The following is a 21,360-nucleotide window of genomic DNA, read 5'->3' as shown; positions in this document are numbered from 1 at the left end:
GAGGGGAGGGAGGGGAGGGGAGGGGAGGGGGGAGGGAGGTGAAGATGGTGGAGGTGGAGGTAGAAATGGAGATGGAGGTGGAGGTGGGGATAGACACGGTGATGGAGGTAGAAATAGATCCTGATAGATGTACCTTAATTGTAGTCGTGTGTGCTCCAGGGTATTCTTTTTCTTCCAGTGTTGACCATCTTTCTATAAACTTAGATACCATGGAGTCATCATAGTCTACTATCTGAAATCCAGAGACGTTTGCACCTCCAAACTGAATTTTTAATAGGTCTCCGTCAGTAAATCCCTGGACAGAGAACATATTTATGTCATGCTTTCTATTAAGAACCAAATAGAACTTAACGTTAAGCAAATAGCTCTAGACATTGTGGTTTTACAAATTTTAAAGAACTCATGAGGGAGATAAAAAGCCTATAGTAAATGTTTCATGTATTTTAACAGCCAATATTCTTCCCCAGTACCTATCCTCATCCTGGTCATAGCGGGTCCTTAATCAATGATTGTTTATTGGTCATACTTACATAAAAGTTCTCTGTATTATTGAGAAATCTTCCAAGGATAAGAACTGGGCTTTATTTACTGTATTTACAACAAAGCACCACCAGATACTTAAACATTAAGTTGCTTCTCCAAGAGCTACAACATTGTGTGATGGTTATTTCTATTAAAATTGTTCATTCTCTCAGGTGATATAAAAACCTTTTAAATGAGAAGGGAAGGTACCAAATGCTTTGTCATTATTTGAGAACAATTAAGCGTTTTCACTTTAAGCATGAAGCTTAGTTTTTATAAAATGTATTAAATTTTAAAAAGCCACTTTTACTGCACTGTTAGAATGAATTCAGTCATTACTAAAACTATCATATAGTGTTTCCACTGATTTCAAATCTTGTGCTGCCATAAATTCTATCTCAGTTTGGGAGTACATTCTCTGAAAGATGAAATCACAATTTTAAAAAGTCAAAATTATAAATATTTTCATCTTATACATTTATTCCTTATTATCACACAGAAGAATTGGAAATATTTTGACCTAAATATGAGAGCCTTTTCTTTGTTGTTGATATTAAAAATATAGTTTAATATTATTTGTGTGGAGAACAATAATCACTCTGTTATTGGCTCACATTTTTGCTTTTTCTCTTTATCAAATAATGCAAATAGAGGAAAATGTATATAACAAGAATCATAGATTTTCTGTTCTGACCCACACATGCCTCAGTTAAGCTGCTTCAAAACAATCAATTTCAGTAATTTTTGTTTTTCGTGTATTTACCTCTGTAATTCTGCATGACACATTTTTGCTCTTCTTTCCTAACTTACCCATGTTAGATTTTCTTCATCAGTTTATACTTGTGCCAGATGAGAATGTAAGTCTCATAAGCAAACCATCTATCTCCTCAGCCATTTGAATGTTCACTGTTTTCACAGTTAGAATTCTGTTTTTCAGAGCAAAGCCAAATAACGTGTTTGGATTGCACTTTCCTTCTTGCATAGTATTTTATTCTAATGTTAATGATTGCTTCACTGTTTTCACTACTAGAGCTTTCTCTTTCTTATTTTTTCTCCAGTTGCTTCATGTAAAAATTTTCATGTTTATATGGGTAAACGTTTTTTCAATTAAAATATTGAAACATATCAAGTCATCTATCTTTTCCCCTGCATCCTGGAGCCTTCCACTTTGATGCTGCAATCTGAATGGTTCCTCTTTCATCTGCTCTGCAATTGTTCTCCTGAAATTCCCCTTCCCCTCTTTTTTGAGTAGCTTCTCTGTATCCTCCATCACTTTTCTCTCCTGTTTTACTCCTTTCTTCAGCTAGAGTGCTCAGTAGTCTCCTGAGACGTGGAGGTACCTTCTTTGAGACACTGAATGTCTGTAAATACCTTTGTTTTCTCTGACGCTTGACTGGTATTTTGGCTGGGTATATAGCATTTTAAGTTGAAACCCTGATAATCTGAAGGCATTGTTCTACTGACTTACTGTTTCTACTGAAAAATACAATAGCATTATTTCTAATTATTTTTCGTCTGTGACCTGCTTCATACTCCTTCCGGCTTCCCACCTGTCATAAACTTTAAGATCTTCTATTTATCTCTGAAAGTTCATGGTGATATTTTACGAAAGAAGCCTTTTGTCTTTCGTTATTGTGTGTACTCAACAGGCAGATTTATGTCATTTAGTACCGGAAATTTTTCTGAATGTTTCTCTGATAATTTCCTTCCCCTGTTTTCACTATGTCTGTTTAGGAGGTTTATTAATAAGACATTGCAACCCCTAGATTAAACGTCTGAGTCCTCAGTTTTCTCCACATACACTGTTTTTTATTGTATTGTCATTTTGCCACATAATCTGGAAGATTTTCTCAACTTTACCTTCAAACTCATGTAATTTTACTAGTTACTCTACGAAAAATAAGTTAACTTCCCAGAGCTCTTTCTTGTTCCTTGATTTTTTTTTTAACAGCAGCCTTTTCTCCTCTTTATGGATAACATATTTCATCTTATTTCTCTGAAGATATTCTTACAGTTTGAAGCATTTTTCTCCTGATTCCTGCCTGCCTTGTTTCTGTGTGCTTGTTTATTTGTATTGCATCCCTCATGGCAAAGACCTTTTTCTCAAATGTCTGGTAATGCTTGCCTGATTAAGAGGAAGATGCCAAGGAAACATTTCTTGGAATTTCTATGTGCACGGGCAGGGCTGGTTGATGAGTGAGCCTCACTGTAAGGCAGAGTCAGGTGGGCGGATTGCAGGGCTTTTTGTCTGATTCTGAAGGGCTGAAGAAATGAGAATTGGATCCCTTATGACCTCTTCCTCATCCTTTATCCCCTTTAATGACGTATCAGGAACTGAACTATAGCCTGTGTTTGGGGAGCCTAATCAAGCATTCAGCAATTTCTGAAGAAATAAGTCACTAACAATATCTAAGGATTTTTCTATCTTTTACAACCACTTCCTTTAACACCCATTAGCCACTGGACATGGAAGAAGGGACATTCTCAATCAAGACTTTGGAAGATGAAAGCCCTTCAACTTTGGATGGCAGTCTCCAATTTTAAATGTCACTGAAATTTTCAAGTGCCCTAGAGATTCTCAGAAACTGCAGCACTCCACAGATTCTTTGAATTTACTGATTCACTAGAAATTCCATATGGCGAGGATACCAAGTATTCAGAGAAGGAAAAACACAACTTGAATTCAGATAAAATGTTATGTAGATTTCTCCCTATAGCAGCATGACAGCAGCAAGAACTTGCTTTTATTTTTGAACCTTTTTACGTTGGTCAACACATGTTTCCTTTTTCACAGCATCTAATATCAACTCTCAAATTGATGAACCTCCTTCTGTCATTATTTCTCAGTGTCCCAATATAATCTTCTCCATGTGGACATTTTTAAAGATCACAGCTTTCGGTGTGGCTCCGTGCTGTTCATCAATGGCACAGTTCACACGGGGACTGACTGTCCAGGCTGTTCCCTGCACAGAATGTGGTTCTGGAAAGCCTGATTACAGAGTTTCACTTATTTTAACTCTCGCTTCTCTGGTCGGGACTCATTTAGGATCTATAAGCCATAGTATAAGGGTAAATTCTAAAAAATGATTATAGTGATGAGCCATTTCATTGACAAACAGAAATTTTATCTTGAACAACCAACTTCTCCCCATATATGTAGGTTTGAGATTGAATATTCTTTATCACTGGTGCCACTTTCTAGTGAAAACAATATTTATCACTTGTAAGGTTGTGGGTTTTTTAAATCTCTCCATGACTACTGGAAATAATGTCTTGTGACATAACAATCTAACATTCCACAAGCAACATCATAAATCCTCATCTGTATAAATAGGAAATTTTTCACAGTCCTATAATGCTACTGAGAATACACTCTCATTCTCTGCTTTTGTCACTCTTTTAATCACCTTTTTTTTCTGAGGCTGGGGAAACGGGGCCCTCAATTGCACAGAATCATACTTGTTGAAAGAACGTAAACCTTTGCAGCAGGGGAGCCTCAAGCTCACGTTAATGCCGATCTAAAAACTATTTTGAAAAAAGAAATTTCTAGTGGTAGTTCTAAATTGACTTTGATCATACTTAAGAAGGGAGATACAATTAATCACGGGAATGTTTCAGTATAATCTTAATTTGAGGGGAATCTCAATGAAAAAGTGATCAGCTACAGTTATTCAATTTTCATTGTGTTGCTTATATAGTAAGTAGGAAATCAGACATAAGTAATACACAATATATAAATATTCTGGGTACTTCCAGGCTTTATTTTGCACCAAGACATATTCTCACAAATGTGCATTTCAAATATTATAGATACTAAGAACTTTAAAGAAATGGGCAAAGGGTAAAGTTTATAAATTACAGTGACAGTGAGAAACAAGGGGAAATTTGGACACTTAAATTTGATATCTTTTTGAAAATTCTCCCTTAGTTAAAATACACCTTTAACACAAAGTATAAGCTTGTCAAATACTGTTGTATCATTTCTCACGTCATTTATAACAATAGGAAATTGATTAGAAAATATGAAATGGAAAGTAAATCTAAAGTGTAACAAATTCAGAAAAATACTGTCACTTCTAATTGATTGATATAATCGAAACGTTTTTAAAAATACCACTGATAAGTGCTGGCCATAAATTTTTTTTTGAATTAACAGGCATCTCTATTAAAATCATAAATATCATTAATTCACCTACCAGATTTGCAATGATGTAATGGTACCCTTTAACATGTTTTCCAATGGTAATAACCTAACAAAGATAAAGAAACAAATGTAAGTAATGTAAATGTCAAATTACTTATGTTATGACCTGATTCAGAAAATAAATTTTATCTACTGTGTTTCTTGATAGTCTACAATGAGTCATATTTGATAAAATATAATTATCAAATTCAGATAATATTTCTCTCAGAAAAAAGTAACCATACATTTCAGTGCTTTATAAATATTATTTTTCAAGAAGTCAATAACTAAACAAAAGTGATTACCTTGGTTTCTTTAATAGTGAAAATAAGGTTTCAATATTTTAAAAAATGTGAAATCAAAAACGTATTGAATCCATAATAAGTCATAATTTTATTCCTACAAAAGCTATTTTTTTTCTTTTCAGTGAAACATAGACAGCTGAACCCAACATCTGAGATTTTATATTCACAATCTACATTCAAAGATAAACACAGAGTTTATAGCAGTACACGGGTTTTAAAAGAATATTAATAAGCATATAACAGAATTGTTATATAGCTCTATAAAATAAAATTCCAATCTTAAGAATCTTGAAATACTTATAGTCTAGTTCAAATGAACATTGTTATTTCTGGTTTAAGGAAGCAAAATATCAGAGAAGCTAATTTTTCTCCACAAATCTAAGTCAAAAATCATGGAACAAGTAGTCATTTGGTAATGCTCACAACAGTTTTGGACATTATTGCATCAACTGGACTCTTCACTGATCTATATCACTTATAAAGAGAAGTAGGTAAAATGGCCACGCTGTAGTCCTGGTACTGAGATACTCAAATGTAATTTCTATTTTTAAGAAAATAGTCACACTAACGGAAAGCATTAAATGTTATTAAAAATTGAAAAGGTTAGATCCCCTCCCTTACTGAACTGTTTGGGTGGCTTCCCATTGCTTTTATTAGCATAATGTATGAAATCCTTCACATACTGTGAAGTTCAGGCCCACCTTCTCACTCTCCATACTAGAGCCACATGGCCCTCTTTTTGTTTCTTTGTGCAAAAAGAGCTTCTTTCCATCACCTCAGGGCTTTCTCATAGATCCTGTTTCCTCTGCTTGGAAAGTTCCCTCCACACCATACCCTTTGCCTCTTAAGGCACAGTGAATCTCAGCCCAGTGTTACCTCCTAGAAGACTTCCCTCCTTCATCCCAGGCAAAGTCAGATGCTCCAAAGCAACACACTTAGTCAAAGAGCAAGGGGAGGGCCAGATCCTAGAAGGATTCCACCATATGTACATGGTCACAAATTTGGAAGGGAGTTAGGCTTATCTTATTTTTTAACTTCTTTTTTTGTAACACAACTAAATTGCCTTTTCCAAGAAAATGAATACTCTGTGTTGAAGGGAGGATTTTGAAGAAAGATGTCCTCCTGAATGAAAAATACATTAATTAGCATCAGCTGAACTGAGACGCTCATGCCCCTCATATTTCCTACTGGCATCTGTTGATTGTGCTTATTGGTCATTCTACTTTCATAATCGTGCATGTTTTCCTTCTGGGAATTAAGAAAAAACATAGTATTCATGGTGCTACCAGAAGCAGAAGTAGTTGAGTTTACTGTTCATTGAGAAAAAGGAGAAAATATGAAAAGTGGTCCAGCCTTACTTCTCTCTAAGAATTAGCATCAGCCATACCATCATATCTTTGCTTTATGGAGCCATTAGTATTGCATTAACAGTAGTAGATTTATGTTAATTTCTAAGTGTTTTTGACGTCTGAGTCCTTTCCCCACCTAATCACAACTAGAAATAAGTGTCTCTAAAGTTCTACTGAATGATAAAATACTCATAGACTAACAGTGTTTAATTGTATTTCTAACTTTAAGCAATTATGAATATAAAGTTTCATCTCATCTCCATTCTCTTGACAGAGTGAGTAAGTCAATAGTGTTTCCTTTTCTTGAAATGTACCTCAACCCCACTTTCTGCCTGGTAAACTCTATTCCTTGAAGGCCTCCCATGATATCCCAATCGAAATTATTTTTTTCTGCAATTTTTTTTCTCATAACATCCTGTTCTGTTCATTCATAGTATGTACCATGACTATAATTGCATATTAATGTAACTATGAAACATCATGGCTATTCACCTTGATGGGCATGCCTGTTCTGTTTAACACTACATCTTGGATCTCCTGCAGTGCCTGTCTGGTAAACATTAGACACTCGGGGAAATTCACTGAACAAACAACTGGAGGAATCCAAGCCAGCCAGCCAAGTGGTACCCATGTGTGACCCATTCATACATCTTCCCACCCCTGTTAAGACAGGTTTCCTCCTGCATGCTCTTAGACCACACTGCATTACAACTTGTAATACTGCAGTGTTTATTATGTGTGTACATTTTCTTTCCCCTTTAAACAATGAATTCAGATGGTAAAGTCAAGACCCTTACCTTTCTTTGCATCCCTCATTCCAGATACACACAATGTCCTCAATAAATCCACACACTCACACAACACGTTCAAGTAAAATATATGTGCAAAATACTGTGTACATTTTGAATGGATGTCCATATGGACACTTATTTAATCACAATCACATATTTGCTACAAAAAATTTCATTCCATGAAATAATGCCATTTGAAGCAACATGGATGGACCTAGAGATTATCATACAAAGTCAGACAGAGAAAGACAAATATCATATAATATCACTTATACATGGAATCTAAAATATGACACAAATGAACGTATCTATGAAACAGAAACAGACTCATAGACATAGAGAACAGACTTGTGGTTACCAAGGGGGAGAAGGGGTAGGGGAGGGAAGGATTGAGAGTTTGGGATTAGCAGATGCAAACTATTGTATAAAGAATGGATAAACAACAAGGTCCTACTGTATACCATAGGGAACTATATTCAGTACCCTGTGATAAATCATAATGGAAAAGAATATGAAAAAGAATGTATATATGTGTGTCTGTATATATATCTATCTATCTGAGTCACTTTGCAGTACAGTAGAAATTAACACAACATTGTAAATCAACTATGCTTCAATAAAATAAATTTTTAAAATATTCCATTCCATTCATGCAGCTTAATATCATCAAAACAAGCAACCCAATCAAAAAACGGGCAGAAGACCTAAATAGACATTTCTCCAAAGAAGACATACAGATGGCCATGAGGCACTTGAAAAGATGTTCACCATTGCTAATTAGCAGAGAAATGCAAATCAAAACTACAATGAGATTATCACCTCACACCGATCAGAATGGCCATCATCAAAAAATCCACAGACAATAAATGCTGGAGAGGGTGTGGAGAAAAGGGAACCCTCCTACACTGTTGGTGGGAATATAAGTTGGTGCAGCCACTATGGAGAACAGTATGGAGGTTCCTTAAAAAACTAAAAATAGAGCTACCATATGATCCTGCAATCCCACTCCTGGTTAGATATCAGGAGAAAATCATGGTCCAAAAGGATACATGCACCCCAATGTTCATTGCAGCGCTGTTTACAATAGCCAAGACATGGAAACAACCTAAATGTCCATTGACTAGAGGAATGGGTAAAGAAGATGTGGCACATATATACAATGGAATATTACTCAGCCATTAAAAAAGAATGAAATAATGCCATTTGTAGCAACATGGACAGACCTAGAGATTGTCATACTGAGCAAAGTAAGTCAGATAGAGAAACAGAAATATGGTATGATATCCCTTATAAGTGGAGTCTAAACAGAAATGATACAAGTGAACTTCCAAAACAGAAACAGACTCACAGACTTACAGAACGAATTTATGGTTACCAAGGGGAAAGGGATAGTTAGGGAGATTGGGATTGACATGTACACATTGTTATAAAACAAACAAACAGAGATGAAGAATGCAGTAACTGAAGAATACACTAGAATAAATCAATAACAGAATAACTGAGGCAGAAGAACGAATAAGTGAGCTGGAAGACAAAATGGTGGAAATAACTGATGAGAAAAATGTAGAAAAAAGAATGAAAAGAATTGAAAATCTCAGACACCTCTGAGACAACACTAAATGCACCAACATTCGAATTATAGGGGTCCCAGAAGAAGAAGAGAAAAAGAAACGGTCTGAGAAAATATTTGAAGAGATTATATTTGGAAACTTCCCTAACATGGTTAAGGAAATAGTCACCCAAGTCCAGGAAGCACAGAGAGTCCCATACAGGATAAACCCTAGGAAAAACACACCAAAACACATTAATCAAACTAACAAAAATTAAATTCAAAGAAAAAATATTAAAAGTAGCAAGGGCAAAACAAAAATAACATACAAAGGAATCCCCATAAGGTTATCAGCTGATTTTTCAGTGGAAACTCTGCAGGTCGGAAGGGAGTGGCAGGATATAAAGTGACAAAAGAGAAAAATCTAAAACCAAGATTACTCTACCCATCAAGGATCCCATTCAGATTTAATGGAGAAGTCAAAAGCTTTTCAGACAAGCAAAAGCTAAGAGAATTCAGCACCACCAAACCAGCTTTACAACAAATGCTAAAGAAACTTCTCTTAGTGGGAAACACAAGCGAAGAAAAAGACCCACAAAAACAAACCCAAAACAGTTAAGAGAATGGTAATAGGAACATACATGCCGATAATAACCTTGAATGTAAATGGGTTAAACACTCCAACCAAAAGACACAAACTGGCTGAATGGATACAAAAACAAGACCCATATATGTGCTGTCTACAAGAGACCCTCTTCAGACCTAAGGACACATACAGACTGAAAGTGAAGGGATGGAAAAAGATATTTCATGCAAATCAAAATCAAAAGAAAGCTGGAGTAGCAATACTCCTATCAGATAAAATAGACCTTAAATAAAGACTATTACAAGAGATAAGGAGGGACACTACATAACGATCAAAGGAACAATCCAAGAAGAAGACATAACAATTATAAATGTTTATGCATTCAACATAGGAGCACCTCAATACATAAGGTAAATGCTAACAACCATGAAAGGAGAAATCGACAGTAACACAATAATAGTAGGGGACTTTAACACCCCACTTTCACCAACGGACAGACCATCCAAACAGAAAATAAGTAAGGAAACACAAGTGTTAAATGACACAATAGACCAGATAGATCTAATTGATATTTATAGAACATTCCACTCAAAAGTGGCAGAATACACTTTTACCTCAAGTTCACATGGAACATTCTCCAGGATAGATCACATCTTGGGTCACAAATCAAGCCTCAGAAAATTTAAGAAAACTGAAATCGTATCAAGCATCTTTTCTGACCACAACGCTATGAGATTGGAAATCAATTACAGGAGAAAAACTGTAAAAAACACAAATACATGGAGGCTAACCAGTGTGCTACTAAATAACCAAGAGATCACTGAAGAAATTTAAAAACATACATAGAAACAAATGACAATGAAAACACCATGACCCCAAACTTATGGGATGCAGCAAAAGCAGTTCTAATAGAGAAGTTTATAGCAACACAATCTCACCTCAAGAAACAAGAAAAATCTCAAATAAACAATCTAAACCTACACTTAAAACAACTAGAGAAAGAAGAACAAAGAAAACCCAAAGTCAGTAGAAGGAAAGAAATAATAAAGATGAAAGCTGGTTCTTTGAGAAGATAAACAAAATTAATAAACCCTTAGCCAGACTCATCAAGAAAAAAAGGGAGAAGACTCAAATCAACAGAATTAGAAATGAGAAAGGAGAAATCACAACTGGCACTGCAGAAATACAAAGGATCCTGAGAGACTACTACAAACAACCATATGCCAATAAAATAGACAGCCACAAAAAAATGGACAAATTCTTCGAAAGGTACAATTTTCCAAGATTGAACCAGGAAGAATTAGAAAATATAAACAGACCTGTCACAAGTAATATAATTGAAACCATAATTAAAAATCTTCCAACAAACAAAAGTCCACGACCAGATGGCTTCAGAGGCGAATTCTATCGAACATTTACAGAAGAGTTAACACCAATCCTCCTCAAACTCTACCAAAAAATTGCAGAGGGAGAAACAGTCCTAAATTCATTCAACGAAGCCACCGTTACCCTGATACGAAAACCAGAAAAAGATATCACAAAAAATGAAAATTATAAACCAATATCACTGATGAACATAGATGCAAAAATCCTGAACAAAATACTAGCAACCAGAATCCAACAGCACATGAAAAGGATCATACACCATGATCAGGTGGGATTTATCCCAGGGATGCAAGGATTCTTCAATATACACAAATCAATCAATGTGATACACCATATTAACAAATTGAAGGATAAAAACCATATGATCACCTCAATAGATGCAGAGAAAGCTTTTCACAAAATTCAACACCCATTTATGATAAAAACTCTTCAGAAAGTGGGCATACAGGGAACCTACCTCAACATAATAAAGGCCGTATATGACAAACCCACAGCAAGCATCATACTCAATGGTGAAAAACTGAAAGCATTTCCACTAAGATTAGGAATAAGACAAGGATGTCCACTCTCACTACTCTTATTCAACATAGTTTTGGAAGTCCTAGCCACAGCAATGAGAGAAGAAAAAGAAATAAAATAATACAAATTGGAAAAGAAGAAGTATAACTGTCACTGTTTGCAGATGACATGATACTATACATAGAAAATCCTAAAGATGCCACCAGAAAACTACTAGAACTAATCAATGAATTTGGTAAGGTTGCAGGATACAAACTCAATGCACAGAAATCTCTGGCATTCCTATGCACCAACGATGAAAAATCTGAAAGAGAAATTAAGGAAACACTCCCATTTACCATTGCAACAGAAGGAATAAAATACCTAGGAATAAACCTGCTGAAGGAGGCAAAAAGACCTGTACTCAGAAAAGTATAAGACACTGTTGAAAGAAATCAAGGATGACATAAACAGATGGAGAGATATTCCATGTTCTTGGATTGGAAGAATCAATATTGTGAAAATGACTATACTACCCAAAGCAATCTACAGATTCAATGCCATCCCTATCAAACTAACAATGGCATTCTCACAGAATTAGAACAAAAAATTTTACAATTCTTATGGAAACACAAAAGACCCTGATTAGCCAAACCAATCTTGAGAAAGAAAAACAGAGCTGGAGGAATCAGGTTCCCTGACTTCAGACTACACCACAAAGCTACAGTAATCAAGACAGTATGGTACTGGCACAAAAACCGAAATATAGATCAATGGAACAGGGTAGAAAGCCCAGAGATTAAACCCAAGCACATATGGTCACCTAATTTATGACAAAGGAGACAAGAACATACAATGGAGAAAAGACAGCCTCTTCAATAAGTGGTGCTAGGAAAACTGGACAGTTACATGTAAAAGATTGAAATTAGAACACTCCCTAACACTATACACAAAAATAAACTCCAAATGGATTAAAGAATTAAATGTAAGACCAGACACTATAAAACTCTTAGAGGAAAACATAGGAAGAACACTCTTTGACATAAACCACAGCAAGATCTTTTTTGACCCACCTCCTAGAGTAATGGAAATAAAAACAAAAATAAACAAATGGGACTTAATTAAACTTAAAAGCTTTTTCAGAGCAAAGGAAACCATAAACAAGACAAAAAGACACCCCTCAGAATGGGACAAAATATTTGCAAATGAAACAACAGACAAAGGGTTATTCTCCAAAATATACAAACAACTCATGGAGCTCAATATAAAAAAAACAAGTAATCCAGTTAAAAAATGGGTGGAAGACGTAAATAGACATTTCACTAAGGAAGACATATAGATGGCCAAGACGCACATGAAAAGATGCCCAACATCACTAATGATTAGAGAACTGCAAACCAAAACTACAATGAGGTATCACCTCACGCCAGTGAGAATGGCCATTATCAAAAAATTTACAAATAATAAATGCTGGGGAGGGTGTGGAGAAAAGGGAACCCTCCTGCACTATTGGTGGGAATGTAAATTGATACAGCCACTATGGAGAACAGTATGGAAATTCCTTAAAAAACTAAAAATAGAACTACCATATGACCCAGCAATCCCACTACTGGGCATATACGCTGAGAAACCCATAATTCAGAAAGAGTCATGTACCACAATGTTCATTGCAGCACTGTTTACAATTGCCAGGACACGGAAGCAGCCTAAGTGTCCATCGACAGATGAATGGATAAAGAAGATGTGGCACACATATACAATGTAATATTACTCAGCCATGAAAAGAAAAGAAACTGAATTATTTGTAGTGAGGTGGATGGACCTAGAGTCTGTCATACAGAGTGAAGTTAAGTCAGAAAGAGAAAAACAAATACCATATGCTAACACATATATATGGAATCTAAAAAAAAAAAAAAAAAAGGTACTGATGAACCTAGTTGCAGGGCAGATATAAAGAGGTAGACATAGAGAATGGACTTGATGACATGGGGTGGGAGGGCAAAATAAGAGTAGCATCGACATATACGCCCGAATGTAAAATATTTAGCTAGTGGGAAGCAGCCGCATAGCACAGGGAGATCAGCTCAGTGCTTTGTGAGCACCTAGAGGGGTGGGATAGGGAGGGTGGAAGGGTGATGCAAGAGAGAGGGGATATGGGGACATGTGTATGCATATGGCTGATTCGCTTTGTTGTACAACAGAAACTAACACAGTACTGTGAAGCAATTATACTCCATTAAAGATCTATTAAAAAAATAAAATGGATAACCAACAAAGACCTACTGTATAGTACAGGGAACTCTGCTCAGTGTTATGTAACAACCTAAATGGGAAAATTATTTGAAAAAGAATAGATACGTGTATATGTATAACTGAATCACTTTGCTGTACACCTGAAACTATCACAACATTTTAATCAACTATACTTCAATATAAAATAAAAAGTTAAAAAAAAAAAGATTAAAAAAAATTCCATTCCATATATTCCCAGTTTCTTTTGTAGTTTCTCTCTTCCAGTTTTGGAAATAATTATTTTCATATAGGCTTTCAGCAACTTGTATTATGATGAGTCATGAATACCTAAATTTTTAAAACCAAGACTAACAACTATTATCAAAATTCAGTTTTAATGAGAATCTCCTCTGAAATTCAAATGAGTTGTTAGGTTCACATTTGAACAAGAGGCCTTAGGGTTAAAAACAATCCCAGCTTCCTCTCCGGAGACAAGAAGCAAGACTGCTCTACTGAAATGTTGACCTCTCTGACATAAAACATTTAGTTTGTTGTCATAACAAGCTAGTTTTATTCAGTTATTCAATATTTCATGAGAGATCCATTTTGTATATCTTAGGCCCTGTATTATTCTATAACAATTAAGGGTTCATCAAGGTTTATGTTTGCAAAATGCTTTGTTTTACAGATTAGTGAATCTAATTTTCTCCTCAAAGCCTAAGAAGGGCCAAGATATGCATACTTAATTGTGTATTTTTCCTCCAATCCTGTATTATTCCAAGGAATAATTTTATGTACATACATTTGTGTATGTAAGTGACACACATAAACGTATAACATATATATATATATAATTATTCCAAGGAAAATATTATAAACGTACATTTTCAGCTGGAAAAGAAGCAGAAACCAGTGGGGGAGACCTTAGGCGGTAAATCCTGATGCTTTTTAGCACCAGCTCTGGTCACCTACCCTACCTGCATAACATAGTGGATTTTATTTCTATCGTGTGGAAATCACTGCATGGCCGTCCCATCCTGAAAGATCTTAAAAGGAAGCAAGGTGATGTGGTGAGCACAGCTATCTCTGGTATCATATTATTCTTTAAAATAATGCAAATTAATACACCTAGTTTACTCTTCAAGCAGCAAGGACTGCATATATCACTCCTACATATTTTATTTTCATAGATTAATAGTTTCACAGTAACACCAAACCTACCTACTTAGGAGGAAAAAAATTACTTCTTGGAAAAATCAATACATGCTTTTTCTGAAGACCGAAATCCACTCAGACAACAATCCAGGTTTAGCACACCACACTACATCCTAATGTTTGCAGTACTCCACGTCTTGCCAAAGAATCCATGAATTACTCACTTTTCCCTTAGGACCCAGACTTATTTTCACTTCATGCCTGCCCGTTTCTTTCCCTCTTAACAGCTCAAAAGAACTGAATTTTAAATTTCCACTTCAAAATATCAAAATTTAGGACAACACGATGGACCACACGATCAGGACCTGTATATTGCACACAGGTAATGGTTCGTGTGACGTGCCAGCACTACTGGAGACGCCCTGCTCTTGCTACGTGAAGCCAGGAAGAAGGTCACCGCTGATCCTTGCCGGGTCCTCCACGGGCCCTGGGGAAACAACCTGCTGCTCAAGCACCGCCCCGAAACGCTCCCTGCAAACGCCGAGGCTGCACGCACGCGGCTCGACTGGGCGCCCTAGGAAACTGGCAGGAGCCCACCTGGTCCACGATGTCGTTGACTTTGTCCCGCTCACAGTCTAGGATGACCCGCCGCTCCTTCTTTAGCTCCAGATCCTGGAAGAGCGAGCGGTAGGTCTCATCTTTCTTGTCATTGTTGATGTTCCCCACGTTGATAGCAGTCACTTGCCACTTCTTTTCGGCAGCGGAATCCAGCACCGCCTGCAGGGTGGACAAGCCTAGGAAAGCAGAGAAACAGGGGGACCTGATGGCAAGGCTCGACTTAACGGAGAAGCGTGCTGCGAAACCGACAACGCATCTGGAAGGCTGCTACTTTTCTGCAACGAAGGGATGCTGACGCCTCTAAAAAGCTACAGCTATGATCCTTAGCAACACCCACTCGTTGCCACTTCGCATCGAGAAGTCTTTCCTCTACCTGGGAAAACTGTACCCCCTTCATTCGGGCTTCTCAGCTGTTTTCTTTTGGACATTACCAAAGTGTGATGTTTTAATACCTCTGGGGTTTGGGGGGTTTTGTTTGTTTGGCCACACTGTGCAGCTTGAGGGATGTTAGTTCCCCAACCAGGAATTGACCCCGTGCCCTCCGCAGTGAAAACGCCCAGTCCTAACAACTGGACCGCCAGGAAATTCCCTACCTCTGGTTTTAATGAAATCAAAGGACATCCATTCTTTCTTGTACAGAATAGAAAAAAATATTTCTTTATATACGACAGGCTATCATTTCACATTATTATCCTGAAGACAGTGAGTCTATTTTCAGTGAGATGAATCTAGGTGGGTCTATGCGAGTCTAAAAACCAGTCATCTCTGAAGCTGCTCGATTTCCTCCTATCATTTTCTGGTCGGCAGTTTTTTTTGTTTTTTTTTTTCCTCAGCCTCTGTTATATCATTTTTGTTACTGGGACTAATCCTGTAGAAATTAAATGTTCACCTATTAACCACATGGTAGCAGTTAGTTTTCTAGCACAGATTGGTTACATTTACTTAACTTCCCAAATGTGAGACCACTTTACTCGTCATTAGTAACTTTGCTTATAGCATCATGTGACTTAGGTCATATCGAAAATTGTATTTTTGTTTTTAATTGGTCACACATTGCCTCATACGTAGGATTGGGAGGGAAAACAACTTGGGAACATCTTTCCTAAAGTTAATGCTGCAGTTTAGCACTTGGAAAACTAGTATATAGACTTGTCTTCCATGTCACTTCAACTCTTCACAGCCAACCCAAATTCATCATTTCTATGAATAGCTTAATGAACAACAAAAATTAAGGCCCCACAAAGAATTCAGGACTCATCACATCATCTTCTTTATTCCAGAAAGACAAGAATATTGGACCCTTTTTAACCCATAAAATCTGGGGGTTCCCTAATGTGAACACATGACTCTAGAAGCTTTATTCGTGTACTAAACTTTATCGAAATCTATTTACCACAGCAAAAAATATGTGTATTCTAAATGTTGTTGAAAATTACCTGAACCTGGAAAATATCATTAAAATTCTCATTGATTCCATATTGCCAAGGGTATATAAGATGAGCCTAGAACACCTTGTGACCCCCCCGCCCAAAGCAGGAAGCTCTCCAAAACTATCAGCCCCTTGTCAAAAGACCCCGGAGCAAATTTGATAAGAATCATTTTAAACAGAGATGACGCAGTTGGAATAGCAATAAAAATAATAACTGCAAATGACTTAAATACATACATTTTCTAATCCATAGATTAGTAATGACATTTAAGGAAAATATTTGATTGCCTTTGATGGATGCTAAGGAGTCAAGTTATTATTTTGAAAACTGGTAAATAAAGGTAAAGAAACAAGCATTTTCCCGCCTTTCCTATATGAACTCTACTCAGGGTAACAGTTAAGGGACGTTTTTGCGTTTTTTCGGTTTTATTGGAAAAACTCCAGCTAATAAATGATGAACAAATATAGATTCAGAATTACAACCAATCTTGTAACACCTTGTGAATTAATGAATCAAGGCAAGAATCGTTAACTGCTGCTAACAAAACAAAAAGAGAGATGCGTAGAAGTTATGTGCCTTCAAATGGGGATACTCAACACCACCTATGAAATATTCATGCCAAGAAGTGAACATGAATCTCAGCAAGCATCTAGATCTAGTTACCCTTTTATAACGAATATATGGCACAGAGTAATATGTTAATCAAAGTCCAGACTGTGGGAAACTCTACATTAAAGAGATATGTTAACCAACTGGATATGTGGACCTCACTTTTATCCTGATTCAAACAAACTGTGAAAAAAAAAAAATAGATGATGCTAGTAATGAATTACTGTTAACTTGTCTATATATGATAATGATATTGTAGTTATATTTAAACCAAGAGAATTGTCCTTTCAAAATATAAACTGAAATATTTACAGCTGAAATAACAGGATGTCAGGTATTTGCTTCAAAATAATTGTCAGGGGCTTCCCTGGTGGCACAGTGGTTGAGAATCTGCCTGCCAATACAGGGGACACGGGTTCGAGCCCTGGTCTGGGAGGATCCCACATGCCGCAGAGCAACTAGGCCCGTGCGCCACAACTACTGAGCCTGCGCGTCTGGAGCCTGTGCTCCGCAACAAGAGAGGCCGCGATAGTGAGAGGCCTGCGCACCACGATGAAGAGTGGCCCCCGCTTGCAGCAACTAGAGAAAGCCCTCGCACAGAAACGAAGACCCAACACAGCCAAAAATAAAATAAATAAATTTAAATAAATAAATAAATAAATAAATAAATAATTGTCAGGAGCAGGATAGAGATAAAGCAAGTTTCCTCTTACCCATCACTAATAAAGCTGGCTTAAGTGTCCTTGCAGGTGTTCACATTATTCTGTCCATGTTGTTATTTTAAATATTTCATAATGAAAATTGAAAATAATTTATTTTTATTTCAAATTGAAAAGTCGAAAGATAAATTAAACTTGAAATGAATTTTGTGGGGTTTTTTTGGGCAAAACAACAAAATTAGTTTTGTAACAAAAAATTACACCCAGTCTTGTAACAAAAAATACGGGGTACTCAAGAATTACTCAAGGGATAACTTAAACAGAGACCACATGCCATTGTAAAAAATCTATTAATGATAAAACTTCTTTTAAAAACGTCACAGATCACCTATGATTTCCGTTCACTGTAAGTAAATTAAACCCTTCCAGGATGCATTTCAAATCCTTTTCCTGTTTTTCATCATCAGTGAAGACAGAACCAAAGTTGACCATCATGATCAACTCAACAGCTATCAATGTGCTTGAAAACACTTATCAAGTTTATTCAGTTTTTTTTCCAAGTAGGAAAAAAAGCTAATTTTCTAAACCTTTTCCACTGTCAAGGTCCTACTTTTCCACATTCCAGTCATGATGTGACTCTTCCTTGTCACCTCTTTAAAACAACACATCCGTGGGTGGTGTTCTACATACTACATATTACCATACAGCACTTATACGTAAGCTTCCTTTCTTCTAGGTAATAAATTATTTCATGTTGCTTTCATTTAATTATGAACTTAACCACATACTAAGTTAAAGTTTCAAGTGGTGATGTTCTTGATATTCTGTCCTATCCTTTAACATATATAACAAGAAATTTTAAATATAAATGCCAATGTGTAAATGAATCTCAAGTGATATTTCTAAACTTAACATTTATTGGCAGTTCACCTTGTCCAAAATATGGAGAGGATATATATATAAAATCAATAAAAATGCATTTAAAGAAATAGCTGATTCAAACTCATCCATTTTATGTATCAAAAAATAACTCACAACTGGTGTGGATTCTGTTATTAAAACTCTTAGAATTAATATTTTGTAACCTATGAAACCTAAAAAAAATACATCCATTTATTAAGATGCTAAACTGCCCAAGTGGTACGTAATCAGACGATGAATTTAGTTTCATCAGAAGACACTGAATATTATTCAGTTATCTCCTAAGGACAGCCAGAAATAATTCACAAACCATGGCATGATCTGCCTCACATTTTGAAGAGACTGCTGTCCCATGCTTATTAATCAATATTCTCAGATTTGTTTTTATTTTTTAGTAGTAGCAACTGACTCTCTCAAATACTTTCTCAACTTGATCTGCCCCTTTCCTACAACTAAGAGTTTTGTATTATGTCTGGTTAGTTTAAAATTAATAGATCATTTTAAAATTTTAAAAACTCACTGAAAATGCACATCAAAAATATTAGGGTGAAATTAAATTATTCATACACAACACAAACTGATGCTCTTAGCCTCTTGGTAACATATTCCAATTAGGAGAGAAAGTATTACCTCTTCCCCTTCCACACACACTAGCCTAGAAGTATCTTTATAAATACACTCATCCCTTAATTCAGAATATAAACTTGTAGGGACACTGGGAATTCTATATAAGTATCGGTTTGTTTAAAAACATTAGTAGCTGGTTATTCAACTCTAATATCTGTACCACTAAATCAGGACATTTAAATCCTGGTTTAATTTCTTATTATTTTATTGCTTATGACAAAGAGAACTTGAGATATACTGTTGTTCATCTACAAATAGAAAAAAAATTTGGAAAATTAACTGCTCTTCCTAAGAAATATGTTTAAAATATGTTCTGAAAAACCTCAAGAAGGGCTTCCCTGGTGGCGCAGCAGTTGAGAGTCCGCCTGCCGATGCAGGGGACACGGGTTCGTGCCCCGGTCCGGGAGGATCCCACATGCCGCGGAGCTGCTGGGACCATGAGCCATGGGCGCTGAGCCTGCGCGTCCGGAGCCTGTGCTCCGCAACGGGAGAGGCCACAACAGTGAGAGGCCCGCGTACCGCAAAAGAAAAAAAAAAAAAATCCTCAAGAATATGACAGGAGTATAAAATTAAATGCTCAGGCTTCTAGATAAAATAAAGAATAGCTGAAGTACTGCTACTTACTTCTGTATTACATTACTTCTTCGAGTGCCTAATTGTTGCTGGACTAGTTACAGCTGTACACCCTGTTTATAAGAGGACACTCTCCCTAAAACTCTCTCCAAGAACCATCAGTAGTTCACAGTCGCGTCTTAAGCTACTGCTCCTAAGCCTGTGAAAAAATTACAGAAAACCTTCAGCCCTGAAACAGGTGAAGTCTAAATGCCTTAGTTTGCACATTAATAGGTGGAATTAAAATTGACTACTGCATATAGGTATATTTCATTCAGACCATGTCTTTCTTCTTGAAAATATTTTTTGTTCCATTTAAAATTCACAGCCCTTATTCATCTTTCAGGCACAGAAATTAATATTTTATGATCACTAAATCACAGCGGCATGATTAGATTAACATATATTTAATCTAGGCCAGATTAGATTAACATATATTTCCCTCATTGACTTTCTCAGGAACATCATAAAAGCAATTTATAATCTGGAAGCATTTTTATTCTAGGCATGGTGCCTTTTTTGGAACTGGAATCAATGTGCCTTTCCTTCAGGGGACAAATAGTGTGGTCCAAAATTAAAACCAAGTTATAAAAGCATTAGTTCTGATTTTACCAACTGTCTAGAGAAATGTATGACCTTACCTTATTAACATTGACCCAATAAATAAAAACCACATTTTGATTAAGTCCTGGTTCAAATGTAGTACATATGTATCCAAAGACAAACCTATACTGAATGCATTAACATAGGCAACCCCATGAATCTATATCTCCAATGCATTGAAGATCCATCTACCTACTCTCCCTGCCATCTACCTCCTCTCTCTGGAACTTTTAGGAAGGGTGTTGGGTTATCCATTGAGGAGTGCCAGGCTGCTGCCACACGACTTGGATAAAGAGAAGACACCAGCATTCCTAAAGGGTCACATGGCACCAAGTGAACAGTTTCAGCAATCCTCTCACCGGAAAACTTGAAATAGTCAAAAGCCTATACAAAGATCAGGATGCATCCATGTCTTCCTTTGTCTACAACTGGGATGTAGTCTCCTGAACTTGCTGCTCGGCCTTTGGATGGATAGGTGCAATCTGGAAAGGTTTCACTGGCAGTCCTAGTTAAAAGCAGTGCAAAGAAGCAGCATAGAAAAACTGTGTCCTTTTCATCTAGCTTATATTCAGTGCAGAATGTTGGACAGCCATTCTCATGCTTGGGCTATTCAAAAGAACATCAATTCATATATTTAGAAATTAAAATTTAACAGTATGTTTACCTGATCTAGACTCTCAGAAAATTAAAGATTATTAAAAACAAATCCTTACGGTCAAGGACCT

At 36.3% G+C, this 21,360-nt stretch overlaps 1 protein-coding gene across 4 annotated transcripts in view; it reads right to left on the bottom strand.

Moving 5' to 3' along the window:
- GRIA2 (glutamate ionotropic receptor AMPA type subunit 2) overlaps positions 1 to 21,360 on the bottom strand; it is a 173,307-nt gene that overhangs the window by 62,420 nt on the left and 89,527 nt on the right. For all 4 annotated transcript variants that reach the window (XM_007461877.1, XM_007461875.1, XM_007461876.1 and 1 more), the window contains exons 4-6: positions 15,154 to 15,350; positions 4,719 to 4,772; positions 134 to 295 (exon numbers count right to left, since the gene is read on the bottom strand). In XM_007461877.1, coding sequence (XP_007461939.1) covers positions 134 to 295; positions 4,719 to 4,772; positions 15,154 to 15,350 — 413 coding nt within the window. The remainder of the gene's footprint in view (positions 1 to 133; positions 296 to 4,718; positions 4,773 to 15,153; positions 15,351 to 21,360) is intronic.

Source organism: Lipotes vexillifer, unplaced genomic scaffold (genome assembly GCF_000442215.2).
Source record: "Lipotes vexillifer unplaced genomic scaffold, Lipotes_vexillifer_v1.1 scaffold214, whole genome shotgun sequence".
Taxonomy (NCBI): domain Eukaryota; kingdom Metazoa; phylum Chordata; class Mammalia; order Artiodactyla; family Lipotidae; genus Lipotes; species Lipotes vexillifer.
The sequence above is the reverse complement of the archived record's forward strand: the minus strand, read 5'-3'. Positions and strand labels throughout refer to the sequence as shown.